Raw genomic sequence first — 14,270 nt, forward strand, 5'->3', positions numbered from 1 at the left:
CAGACTTTGTCTCACCTATTTTGGTCATGTTGTAAGAAGGGACCATTCCCTGGAGAAGGATGTCATGCTTGGTAGGGTGAGGGTCGACGAAAGAGGGGGAGGCCTTCAAGGAGTTGGATTGATACGGTGGCTGCGATGATGGGCTCAAGTATAGCAGGGATTGTGGGGCTGGCGCAGGACCGGGCAGTGTTTCGTTCTGCTGTGCATGGGGTCGCTATGAGTCAGAAATGGCTTGACGGCACTTAACAACAACAACAACAAAGAGTATATATTTTAGTTGGTTGTTATGTCTCTTAAATGTCTTTTAAACTATACATTTCTGCTCACTTCTCTTTTATTTTTATTATTGTTGGAGAAAATAGTCTTTTATCCTGGAGAATTGTTCAGTGTGGATTTTATTCATGGTATGCCCATGAAATCATTTAATATGCTCTTGTCCTCTGCGTTTCTGTAAGTTGATGGGTAAATTTAGGCTTAATTAGAATCATTTGGGCTTTTTTGGCAAGACTCTCAGTGTTATGTTTCATCAGTTAATGGTCTTCTGTTCTCGTTTTGTATGGTGGTAGCCACTCATGAACTTTTCATACATCCATTAATTCATTAGGAGTTGCAAAATGGTGATAATCTAATTCTGTCATTCTTTGGTGGTTATGTTTGTGTGTCAACTTGGCTGGGCCTGGTTGAGTAGCTGGGCAGCTGGTAGTAGTTATTCCCCATGATGAGACTGGCAGTCAACTCCATGGTGGGATCTACCACAAGCAGCTGAGTAGCTGCTTTGGGTATGTGGTCTGCTTCCCGTATATAAGAAGCAGCTTTGGGAATGGTATAATTAGCTTATGGCATGCTTGGACCCTGCGTGTAGCCGTGTCATTGTTCAGCAGCTTGCCATGCTCTGCCGACCTCAGGACTTACAATGGACTTAAATTAATGGCCTGCCATGTGGTCTGGTAATATCGGGACTGTGCCATTTTATTTGTCAACCTTGGGCTTCTCAGCCTCAGCAGCCAGTAGCTGTCTGAGTGAGGAAACGCCTCTAGCTTCAGTGGGCCCGGAACTGGAGGCAGAGCTGAAGCCCAAGGCTGAAGGGCTTCCACCCAGCCCCAGAGCCTGGCACTTTGAACTTGGACTTAAAGCCTCCAGATTGTAAGAATAAACTCCTATTGTTCAAGCCATCCCATTTGTGGAGTATTCCTGTCAGAGCGGCACTAGGTAACCAGAACACATTCTTTCTTCATCTTTTAGCTGGGATACTTTTTTAGAAAATTGTGATTTGGGTGAAAGTTTACAGAGAAAATGATTTTCCATTCAAAAATTCATACACATCTTATTTTGTGACATTCACTGCAATCCCTACAGTGTCACAACACTCTTCCTACTTCCTCCTTGTGTTTACCAATTCCTTTTTTCTTTCTTTCCTATCCCTTCCTGCCTTGTTAGCTTTATCCCTGGGCAAATTCCCTCCTTTTTTAAAATTGTGCTCTGGGTACAAATTTACAAAGCAAATTTGTTTTACATTCAACAGTTCTTGCACATTTGATTTCACAGCTAATTACCATCCCTAGCCATAAAAAATTTCTCCTCCCCTCTCCTCCCTGTGACTTCCCCTTCCCTGTGCCCTTCTTTTCTGTGCATTCCTATCTGTCCAGCTTTTCCTCTATGTGAATGCTGCTCCTCTGGTGTCTCATGGCTGATTGATTTAAGGGGTGCATCTCCCTAGAGTAGGTGGGTGCATCACCCTGGGTTAGGGGTTCTGCATGTAGATTTTTCTGCTGTTGGGATGAGAGCCAATCCATGGAAGTGAGCCCATTTCTAGGCCCGAAGGGTAAACTGGAGCCATATAGTCTTGGGCATTCTACTAGTCTCTATCTGACCAGTAATTCTGGTCATTTTTGTGTTTTTGAATTTTGTTCCACATTTTTCCTCCCACTCTATCCAGGATCTCCAGTTTTGATCCCTTTCCAAGCAGTTGGCATTTGTAGCCAGGCACTATCTAGTTCTTCTGGTCTCAGGTCCATCTTATCTTTGGATTAATTGTTTCCAGATAACTTTGATTTTCTTCACTCTTTTTTGCTCCAGACAAGAGGGAACTAATTGTTCATCTTAGCTGGCCGTTTGAAAGCTTTTAAGACCTAGTTGCTACTCACCAACGTAGGTTGTAGAACAAGATTTTTATGCACTGTGTTATGCCAGTCGAGCACGATGTCCCCCGAGACTATGGTCCCAAGCCTGCAGGCCTGGTAATTCTTTTTCCCAAGGTATTTATTTGGTTGTCTCTGAGAAATTACTCCAACCCTGTCTTCTGTTGCTTCTGTAAGGTGTGTGGATAATTTTGTAGCACAAGTGCATATGTAAGATTATCTTTAGCCAAGTCTGTCCTTGTCTAGGCTATATTCCTGTTTGCCTACATCCTGGGCAAATGCCCATTTGATCTTGTGTAGTTCCAATGAGTGCATACCTCCCTGCTATTAGTGTTCACATTATAGGTCTGTCTATCCTTTGGCTGAAAGTTGAGCCATGGGAGTAAGTTCAATTCCAGGCCTGAAGTATTTCTAAAGGCCAAAGTTTCAGGGGTTCCACTAGTCTCTATCAGGCCAGTAAGCCTGGTCTTTTTTATGATTTTGAGTTTTGTTCCACAATTTTCTCCCACTCTGTCTGGGACGTGCTATTGTGATCCCTTTTAGAGTGATCAGCAGTGGTAGCCAAGTACGATCTAGTTCTTCTGGTCTCAGGGTAATGGAGGCAGGGGTTCACGTGGTCCATTGGTCCTTGGAATTAATTATTTTGTTGAGTCTTTGATTTTCTTCACTCTTCTTTGCTCTGGATGGGGAGAGATTGATAGTTGGGTTTCTAAGGTGGTATCTCTATGGAAGTAGATTGCCCAATCTTCTTTTTAAGGAGTGACTGATGGGTTTGAACCACTAGCCTTCTGGTTAGCAATCAAATGCCTTAGGCCACCAGACCTGCCAGTTGCACCTTAGTTTAGTAGCTGGAATACTTCTATAAAAAGATGTTTCCTTTCATCAACTATATGGTTATCCTGAGAGATAGGTGGGAGCTCTGGTGGTGTAGTGCCTAAGGCATTTGACTGCTAACCAGAAGGCTGGCAGTTCAAATCCACCAGCCACTCCTTGGAAGGAAGGTTGGGCAGTCTACTTCCGTAGTGTTACTACCTCGCAAATCCAAGGAGGGGTCGCTATGAGTTGGATCTGACTCGACGACAGTGAGTTTGGCTTTTGGTTTTTAGAGACACAGGTAAAAAATAGTAAGACCTTTAGATATTGTGAAATTAGGGAGTCTTTTTTTCACAAAAGATAGATAAAGGCTTATCTATCTAGAACTAGTTTAGTTTTCCTTTGAGTAGAAAGGAAAGAGGCTAGGGACTACATAAACTCTTAAGTTACAGTTCCGTGGTGAGATGGCAAAAGCAATTTGAGTTAGGTGAAAACAAAAAATTTATTAGAAGAGTACCAGGGTACTCTTAGATGAAAAATTTATAGCCTGAGTAGGAAAGAAGCAGGTGAGACATAAACACTGCTGTGTACTCAAAAGCAGAGCCTGACAAAGCTAAAACACTTTCTAAATATTAACTTTTGACCCATTTCAGCTATCCTGACAGGCACATCATTATATCAAATGGTAAAGTGAGGCAAAAGATTAAGTTATTTGTCTATACCCAGAAATAAAACTCAGAAATAGGTAATCCCTTTCCATGCCTCTTTACTCTGTACTGTAGCAGCATAAACAGCTTGCAAGTGACTCTGGGTGTGAGTGTCGTAGGGAAAGTAAATTATTTAGTTACTGGTATTCTGTAGTAGCTAGAAATACAGTAGCTCATTCCAAACTAATAGTAGATAAATTAGATCAGAACTGTTTCTGAACTTGAAAAAAAAAAAACTGTTTTTTGGGTCTCACTCTTCTTGCTTAGAATGAAAGATTACATTTTCAAAGGACCATTCTATGTCAGAACAATTCTTACTAAGATATTAGAAAGCCAGTGTCCTGGGAATGACTAGATTCAGCTTTCCCAAATGCTAATTCCACTCGTTTGGGGAGTTGAGAATTAGAGAAGATGTTCCAGAAAAAATGAGCTATGATTTAAGTATGAATTGATGCCAAAAGTGAGGAAAAAGGAGTTATGTGGATGTATGTCAGAGGCCTTTTTTCCCCTAATAGGTGTGGAGTTTCCAGAAGAAACAAACAGATCTCCTCATCGCATTTTTTAAGCATAGAATTACAAAGTTAGAAGCAGATGTGCAGGAGGCCCAGCAAACAGTGGCCAGCCGGGACAAGTAAGTGACAAATCAAATCCCCAGATAACGTTTTTCTTTCAGAGAAAAACTGTAAGCCTTACCTCCTTATGCTTACAAAGCATGAAAATTAGTCCATGTGTGTTTGGGTTTGTCTTGGGAAAGTAAGGGAAAGAATTTTTGGTTCCCTCAACCTCTAGTTATTTTTCTCTTTCTTTCCTCAGGAGCCTTCCTTACTTTATAGCTTTTGTCCTCTGCTTCCACCATCAAAACTGCTTCTTCAGAGAAATCAGATATAGCTTATTCCCACTTATAAAAAGTAAACATAACATTTAAAATGTTACCTCTAGGAGGAAATCGTTTGGAAGTCTAAGCTAAAAGATGTAATCCTTGATGGAAATTATCAGGCATCAGCAGGCAGAGATGTGTGTGGAGAGGAAATGGAATTCCAATTCCATTCAAGCTCCCTTGAACTTAGGCTATGTAACTTCTTATTTTGTCTTCCTGATCCTTTTCACCATCAGAACCCTGCCATTGTCTCCCTGAATCACTAGATCTCTGATAAAAATACCTTGTATAGGGGCAAGGATCTTTCAGTAAGGATCACTAAATGTTGATAATAATATAGGGAGTCCTTGGGTTATTACGTTCAACTTAGTACAATTGGTAGTTATGAACCTACCCCATAAAAGTCTGTTACATTAAAAATTCAAGGTACATACAGCTGTTCATAATAACAAACAGGTGCTACTTCGCAGCATGCATCAAAATAGTGTTACTGTGTTAAAGATCTTTTAGTGTATCTGGAAAAATCCAAAAAAACAAACTTACTGCTGTCGAGTTGGATCTGACACATAGCGACCCCTCCTTGGGTTTCTGAGGCAGTGTCACTATGGAAATAGATTGCCCAGTCTTCCTTCCAAAAGGTTTGAACCACCAGCCTTCTGGTTAGCAGTCAAGTGCCTTAGGTACTACACCATCAGAGTGTATCTGGAAGTGTTTTTTAAATGTTTTTTGTGCATAGAAAGGTATATGCCCACTCCTCACTTAACATAGTTAGGTTCCAAAGACCAGGTCGTTATGGAAAAATTGGCATTATGTGAAAATAGAGGATGACCACATCAGATCACAAAATGGAGGACAGCTGTATCGTTACATAATTGCTACTACCACTGAGAATCGTGAACTAGCCAAGGTTACATAACCTTAACCATCAGCCAGTGTTACTCTCACATTGTGCCTTGGCATTCATTACTGCCAGATCTATGTCATCAATGCACAAAATAGATAGTAAATTTTTTACTATTTTTGTAAATGTGAAATGTCAGATAATGAGGTAGTTGGTGAGTGAGGAGTAAGTGCATACTAAGATGAACATTTGACTAACTGATGTTAGATACAAACTGTACATAACTGTTCCGACTTACATCTGAATTAGACTTAAAACAGATTTAGGAATAGTACTCACTTGTAATCCAGGACTGCTTATAATACAAATCAGTTTTTTAATCCAACTGGCCTACTGGAGCTGATTGTTTCCATCTTTTGCCTAGAGAATTGTCAATCTTAAAGAAGGAGAATGGAGAACTAAAGAAGTGTCTAGCTTTTCTAAAGGTGAATGAAAATAGATTTTCCTTTACTATTATTTTCTCAACTCCTTTTCCCATCTTCCTGGCTAACTGGGTGTACAATACCTGTCCTTTCTAATTGGTTGATGCCTGTGTCCTACCAACTGTGTTAAGTGTTTCTCAACCCTTTTCACATTGTGGCTCATATAGAAACTGATACCGTTTGAACAAGCACACTGTGGTAAATGGAGAGGTCACAGCAGACTTTGGAGGACTGATAGGGTCAATATCTTAGTGTCCTTGTAAGCCATTCTTGAACATCAGTGAACCGTGACATACCAGTTGGGAAGCCATCTTATAGAAGAGACCTCTGTTGCAACTTAAAATTTCTTTTCAAGAACCCCAAGATAGCTCAGGACCTTTCCTCTCCCTTGCACTGTATTTCCTAGTCATTTTTCTAAGAATGTTCTATGTATTTGTATAATTTCCCTATTGATCTCATTCCTGTAACTAACTGTTCTAGTAATTGGTAATCCTGTCCTCTTCATTTCTCCTCAGCTCCCCCCAGAGACTATGTATTCCCTCACATATATCAGTTTACAGGGAATCCCAATGTGTTTTTATGAAGACTAAGTAAAATTTCATTCCCCAAAGCTAATAATCTCCTAAGGCAACACTGCTGCTATTTTTGCTCTTATTGGGAATCTTAGTAACCACACAAGGGAGCACTGCAGATTAAGTTATCTACTGAGTAAGGCTCTGAGACCCAGTGATTAGGACCCTTAATCTGCAGCTTCCTTCATTCCCATTCTCTCACCTACAGGAATCTCCAAGTCGGTACCAAGGAAGCAGGTCAGTTTTATCAGCTCCCATTCTAACAAAATTTCCGTTGTTCTTGACTCCTGGTTGTAACTCTTGTGTGGGCTCTGTGATGGGGAAAACTAATAAATTTATCTGTCATTTCTCTGAGAAAGAGTTACTCATTAAGAAGTGCTTAAGGGAAATCTTGAATGTAATGCTCACTATTATGAAATCTTATTCATCCTTCAAAATTCAACTTGCATGTCAGTCCTTCTGTGAAGACTTCTTTATGTAAAGGTATGAAGTCCCAGGGTGATGCAAATGGTTAAGTGCTCAGCTACTAACTGAAAGGTTGACAGTTCAAACCGACCCAGAAGTGGCTTGGAAGAAAGGCCCAGTGATCTGCTTCCAAAGATCACAGCCTTGAAAACCCTATGAAGTTCCCACTCTGCACCCATGGGGTCACTGTGAGTCAGAATCAACTCAACAGCAACTGGTTTTGGTTTAGGTGTTCCATTCATTCGTTCAATAAATATTCGTTAAGTTCCTGCTGTTTATCAGGTACCATATTAAGTGTTGGATGTACATTGCCTGTCCTTTCTAATTGGTTGATGCCTCTGCCCTACCAGTTCTTAAATATTTTTAATATCAGCCGCCCTGCATTGGTAAATAAAAAGAGACGTGGTCCTTGCCCTCACAAAATTACAAGAGTGTTATTTCATACTTTTGTACCACTGATACATATATTACCAAAAAAAAAAAAAAAAACCTCACTGCCATTGAGTCAGATCTGACTCATAGCGACCCCTCCTTGGGTTTCTGGGTGGTATCACTATGGAAGTAGATTGCCCGACCTTCCTTATGAGGAGTGGCTGGTGGGTTTGAATTGTCAGCCTTCTGATTAGCAGTCAGATGGCTTAGGCACTACACCACCAGAACTCCCGATACATATATTATATATTATAACACTTAAATACTGCTTTGATTACTTTTTTTTTTTTTAGTCTCCTGTTCTGGCCTGTGAGATGCTCTCAAAGAACCTTATTCTAGTTACCTTTGTAACCTCGAGGATTCAGGACACAGTGGGCACTAAATAACTGATAAGAGAATAGAGGGGGTGAGGGCTGGTGGGTATATGAAACAGGTGGATAAACAGATATATGTAAGTTTGAAAATAATTGATAAGACACCAAGGGAATGGGTCTCGTATGGAAACTTTGTCTCCATATTTTGGGGTGATACGTGAAAGTAAGCAATTTGCATTTAGATAAGGAAGCTTTTATTTCTGTAAACAATGATTTGATTTATCCTGTGAGGTGGTACTTAACTCTGCTTAGCAAGATAAGAGCTGCCTCTGTCTTTTTTTATTTTTTCTTGAAGATCAACCACACCTCGACCAGTGGGCATCACCTCCCCATCACAGTCAGGTAGGGAACAATTTTTCCCCCTAAATGTCTGTGTGAGGTGAATAAATATCCTTTTTCCATGTGGAATATGATTTCTTCTCAGAGACCATAATGTGATTTTCCTAATCCTTTGTATGATATGAAAACATTATACAGCCAGATACTCACTTGCAAAGGCAGGCCCAGAGATTAACCAGGCAAGGCAGGGTGTACCATTGATGGCAACTCTTCATTCTGCAGTTTATTCTCTTTCAGTTACTCCACGACTCAGTTCTCAGCATAGCAGCAAAGTGGTCAGGTGAGTAATAAGCCTGTACAACAATATTAACACTGTTGGCAAAGTTGGGAAATGAAAGAAATACCTAGATATGGCTGAGACTGAAACTGAAGGGACTTTGCGTCCATGTAAAAGTTTAACGTTTGCTTTTTGTTTGTTTGTTTTTATTTTTTTCACCTTAATACAGTCAGTCCTCCTCAGTGGAATCTATCCCTTATAGAGTGGCTGGCTTTGGTAGCTTGGGACAAGTAAGTAAGATTCACCTTATCTTTCCAGATTGAGGTTTCTAATCCAAAAGGAAAGCAGAGGTTTGGGAATCTTAAACTTATATTGGTTTGGGCATAAATTATCTGATGCTGTTGCTTGGACCCTATTTTATTTTCACAATGGAGACCTGACATTGGAAGCTGACACGGAGACTGCATACAAGGGTAAAAGCAATGGGAATATTCAAGGACTGTGTTAATCTACCATGTTTGTTTTGGAAATAGTAAAGTGTAGACTGGCATGTTCTTTGATTGAGAGAACAACATATGCTTAAATGTGTAGATCTAGAGAAAAAGTATGGAGTATGGGAAGCCAGGGAGTTGGGATATATTTATTAATTGATGTTTATTATTTGTCCAACAGGGAGTCAGAGGCCTTCAGGGAAGGAGCACTCCCAGAGACTCTTATACTGGTGAGAGAAAAAAAGGTGTCAGAAACCAACATAATCTGTACAGATACCAGCAGATTTTAAACACATTCTGTTTTTCTGTGCATAATATAATGCTGTTTCATTTTGTTCTTTCCAGTAAGTAGTACCTAGGTATCCAGGCATATGTTATACTTTTTAAAATAATGATATTTCTGTTCTCAAACTGATAAGTGAAAAATGAAAAGTGAAACACTTAGGAAGTCATTAAAATCCTCTGGTCAGGAAAGGGAGGATAACTTTTATTTAAAATAATTGACTTGAATTTTAAACAGTGCCACAAGATGGCAGTAGAAGTTAGGGTCTAAAAGGAAGGTTAACTAGATGTCAGTTGTGTTATAACAGAAGGATATTCTGACTTCTTCAATATGTATTAAGCATAAAAGTACGCCAGTGAAAAAATACTTTAGATCCATTTAATTTCTTGTCTCTTTCTCCTTGGAACTATTGCTGTTAACTATTATTTTCAAGGGGCATTAGCCAGTGCCAAGAGAATACTTAGGCGTTTTTTTCTTTTATCACAAGAAGCAAACTTGAAATTCCCAAATCTTTCTGGGTTACCCCTTTTTTTAAATTCACCAAATAGTCTCTAATTCCTCCATATTCACCTCTTTGAAAAATGTAGATAATCTAGACAGTTTATTTCCGTAAGTTTCGTAGTAATGTCCCCTTTTTCATTCCTGATTTTAGTAATTTGAGTCTTAGCTCGTTTTTTCATTATTGGTCTAATAAAAGATTTGTTAATCTTTTTGATCATTACAAAAAACTAACTTTTCGTTTTGATTTTCTCTATTGTTTCTGTCTTTTCTATTACATTTATTTCTGCTCTAATCTGTATTATTTCCTTCTTTCTGCTAAGTTCTGGGTTTAGTTTACTCTTCTTTTTCTAGCTTCTTACGGTGAAAGACTAGGTTATAGATTTGAGATTTTCTTTTTTAATATATATGTTTCAGCTATACATTTTGCTGTTAAAACTTTCACTGTATCCCATAAGTTTTGGTATACTGTGTTCTTGTTTTCATGTGTCCCAAAGTGTTTTCCAATGCCCCTTATGATTTCTTCTTTGACCCACTGGCAATTTATAGTGTGTTGTTTACTTTCTACATGTATATGAATTTCCCAATTTTCTTCTGTTATTGATTCAAATTTCGTTCCATTGTGGCTAGAAAACATACTTTGTATGATTTCAGTCTGTTTAAATGTATGGCCTAACGTATATGATCTATCCTGGAGAATGAATGTTTCATGTATATACACTTCAGAAGAACATGTATTCTGTTATTACTGGGTAGTATATTCAATAGATGTCTGTAAGGTCTAGTTGGTATTTAGTGTTATTCAGATTTACTAATCTTCTGCATAGTCTGTCCATTGTTGAAAGTAAAGTATCAAAGTCTCCTATTGTTATTGTTTAATTGCCCTCCATTTCTCCATTTTTGTCAGTTTTTGCTTCATGTATTTGGGGGCTCTGTTGTTTAGGCTTATATTTCCCTTTTTTTTTTTTTTTTGCTTTACATACATCATCTCATTTATTTATTTTTGAACATTTTATTGTGGTTTGTATGGAAGTTTAGAGAACACATTAGTTTTACATTCCATCAATTATACACATTTTGTTTCATGACATTAGTTGCAGTCTCCTCAGTGTAACAGCACTCTGTTCTTCCTCTTTGGGTTCCCTATTTCCATTTGTCATTCTTTCCTGTCTCTTCCTGCTTTCTGAACTTTGTTTTTGGGCAAATGATAAATGATGCCCTTTTGGTCTTGTATGATTGATTGATCTGAGGGTGTTATAGTTTACTTTGTAGGCCTATTTGTTGTTTGACAGAAAGGTGCTCCCCAGGGGTAGATTGACTTCCAGGTTTGAAGTGTATCTAAGGGCTATAGTCTCAGGGTTTCCATGTTAATACCGTCTTGATGGATTGACCCTTTTAACATTAGGTAACGTCCTTCTTTGTCTCTAGTAACAATTTTTGTCTTAACATCTATTTTGTCTGATATTGCTAAAAGGGCAAGGAGGCCACATCTTCTGACCTCCTCTAGCCCCACAAGAGGAAGACAGAATGACCATCAGTAACCCAAAGCCTATTCCTGCAAGGCCAGACATGTTGCCTCCCTCCAGCCTTTTCACCAACCGTTCCTCCCAAAGCACCCACCACCTCTCTCCTAGGTTCGATAATTCACTGCAGTGGGTCCACACAGAACTCACAGATTATGGGGTGTATTAGGGAAGCACCAGGCTACAATTCAAGTTCAGGAACAACGTTCAGCCTCTCTCCCAGCCCACAGTCTCTCACCCAACAGTCTCTCTCAGTCTCTTTCCCAGCAATGCGTGTTTCTTGGTGTCTCTTTCTCAGCAGTGCTTGTCTCTCAGTGTCTCTTTCTCAGCAGTGCATGTCTCTTTCTCAGCAACACGTCTTCCTCAGCCAGAGAGAGAGTTCTGCCTCTAAGAGGCCTCCTTTTGAGCCTGGCAGAGTGGAAAAACCAATGAATTATAACATCAGAATTCTAAGCACCTGAGAGAGAGTGGGAACCTCCCAGAACATTGCTTTGTGTTGTGCTCAACAGAAATACCCAGGGTTGATAACATTTACAATCAGAAGCTCCTCAGTTGCTCACAGCAAATTCCACCACAGAGTTTACAAACACTTATGGCTAGAAAAGCCATACCAGGTAATTCGCTATACCACAGATAATAAGTAACCACCATCTCTCTTTCGTTTACTGTTTGCAGGGAATTTCTTTTTCTGTCTTTTTACTTTCAATCTATTTGTCTTTGAATCTAAAGGGAGTTTCTTGTCAGATAATGCTTTTTATTCTTTCCACCTATTTCTGCTTTTTAAACGGTGAGTTTAGTACATTTATATTTAATGTAATTACTGATAAGGAAGGAGCCTGCCATTTTGTTATTTGTTTTCTGTATCCCTTATATCTTTTTTGTTCCTCGGTTTCTCCATTATTGCTTTCTTTTGTGTTAGATTTTTCCTAGTGTACCATTTTAGTTCCCTTGTGATTTCTTTTACTATACTTTTTAAAGATTCTTTTAGTGGTTCCTTGGGGATTACAATTAATATCTTAATTTTATAACATCTAGTTCAGATTGTGGGAGCTCTGGTGGCATAGTGCCTAAAGCATTTGACTGCTAACCAGAAGGTTGGCAGTTCACACCCACCAGCCACTCCTTGGAAGGAAAGTTAGGCAATCTACTTCCATAGTGATACTATCTCAGAAACCCAAGGAGCGGTTGCTATGAGTCGGATCCAGCTCAACGGCAGTGAGTTTGATTTTCTTGGTAGTTCAGATTGTTGTTGTTGTTAGGTGCCAAAGAGTCAGCTCTGGCTCATAGTGACCCTGTGTACAACAGAATGAAACACTGTCCAATCCTGTGCCAGCCTCACAATCCTTACTACACCTGAGCCCATCATTGTAGCCACTATGTCAGTCCATCTCATTGAGGCCTTTCCCCTTTTTCACTGACCCTCCACTTTACCAGGCATGATATCTTTCTCCAGGGAATTGTCCTTTCTGACAGCATGACCAAAGTAGGTGAGACAAGTCTGGCTATTCTCGCTTCCAAGAAGCATTCTGGCTGCACTTCTTCCACAACAGATATGTTATTTCTTCTGGCAGTCCATGGTACTTTCAGTATTTTTCACCAACACCACAACTCAAAAGCATCAATTCTTCTTTGGTCTTCATTATTCATTGTCCAGCTTTCACATGCATATATGTTGTTGTTGTTATGTGCCATTGAATTGTCTCCAACTCATCGCTACCTCTCCTTGAGTTTCTGAGGTGGTATCTCTCTGGAAGTAGATTGCCCAATCTTTCCGAGGAGTGGCTGGTGAGTTTGAACCACCAACCTTCTGCTTAGCAGTCAAGTGCCTTAGGCACTATGCCACCACAGCTCCCTTCACGTGCATATTTGTTGTTGTTGTTGTTGTTGTTATGTGCTGTCGAGTCATACCTGACTCATAGCGACCCCTCCTTGGGTTTCCGAGGCAGTATCACTACGGAAGTAGGATTGCCCAACCTTCCTTCCGAGGAGTGGCTGGTGGGTTTGAACCGCCAGTCATCTGGTTAGCAGGCAAGTGTCTTAGCCACTATGCTACCAGAGCCCCCTCACATGCATATAGGCGATTAAAAATACCATGGCTTGGGTTAGGCACACCTTAAGCTTCAAAGAGATATCTTGCTTTCAGCACTTTAAACAGGTCTTCTGCAGCAGATTTGCTCAGTGCAATATGTCATCTGATGTCTTGACTGCTGCTTCCATTGGTGTCGATTATGGAATCAAGTAATACAAAATCTTTGACAACTTCAATCTTCTCATTTATCATGATGCTGCTTATTGGTCCTATTGTGAGTATTTTCATTTTCTTTATGTTGAGATGTAATCCATACTGCATATTGTAGTCTTTAATCTTCACCAGTAAGTGCTTCAAGTCATCCTCACTTTCAGGAAGCAAAGTTGTGTAGTCTGCATATCACAGGTTGTTAATGAGTCTTCCTCCAATCCTGATGCTACGCTCTTCTTCATACAGTCCAGCTTCTCGGATTATTTGCTCAGCATACAGATTGAATAAGTATGGTGAAAGGATACAACCCTGATGCACTCCCTTCCTGATTTTAAACCATGCAGTATCCCCTTGCTCTGTTCAAGCAGCCTCCTGGTCTATGTATAGGTTCCTCATGAACACAATTAAGTGTTATGGAATTCCTGTTCTTCTCAATGTTAGCCATCATTTGTTATGATCCACACAATCGAATGCCTTTGCATAGTCTATAAAACACAAGTAAACATCTTTCTGGTATTCTTTGCTTTCAGCCAAGATCCATCTGACATCAGCACTGATATCCCTTGTTCACATCCTCTTCTGAATCCAGCTTGTATTTCTGAATAATACCACCTTAATTTCAGTAGTATACAAAAACTTTGTGCCTATGTAGCTGCTTTCTTTCTCCCCTTTTGTCTGTTATTGTCATACAAATTACATCTTTAAAACTGTATGTTCATCAACACAGATTTATAATTATTTCTTTATGTAGTTGTCTTTAAAATTAAATAGAAAAAAATTAGAAACAAAAAATACATTTATACTGACTATTTTGGTAACCTAGTGCCACTCTGACAGAAATATACCACCAGTGGGATGGCATTAACAAACAGGAGTTTATTCTCTTATAGTTTGGAGGCTTTAAGTCCAAGTTCAAAGTGCCAGGCTCTAGGGGCTGGGTGAAAGCCCCTCAACCTTGGGGTTCAGCTCTGCCTTCTGC

The 14,270-nt window shown here is 39.6% G+C and overlaps 1 protein-coding gene across 1 annotated transcript in view; it reads left to right on the top strand.

Moving 5' to 3' along the window:
• The window catches only part of RNF212B (ring finger protein 212B), a 60,903-nt gene that overhangs the window by 36,898 nt on the left and 9,735 nt on the right, over positions 1–14,270 (top strand). Inside the window, exons 4-10 of the mRNA XM_007951189.2 lie at positions 4,174–4,289; positions 5,801–5,861; positions 6,639–6,667; positions 7,997–8,043; positions 8,278–8,320; positions 8,487–8,547; positions 8,930–8,978. Coding sequence (XP_007949380.2) covers positions 4,174–4,289; positions 5,801–5,861; positions 6,639–6,667; positions 7,997–8,043; positions 8,278–8,320; positions 8,487–8,547; positions 8,930–8,978 — 406 coding nt within the window. The remainder of the gene's footprint in view (positions 1–4,173; positions 4,290–5,800; positions 5,862–6,638; positions 6,668–7,996; positions 8,044–8,277; positions 8,321–8,486; positions 8,548–8,929; positions 8,979–14,270) is intronic.

The sequence above is a fragment of the Orycteropus afer genome, unplaced genomic scaffold (genome assembly GCF_000298275.1).
Source record: "Orycteropus afer afer isolate SDZICR_OR568_19922 unplaced genomic scaffold, OryAfe1.0 scaffold00292, whole genome shotgun sequence".
Lineage (NCBI taxonomy): Eukaryota > Metazoa > Chordata > Mammalia > Tubulidentata > Orycteropodidae > Orycteropus > Orycteropus afer.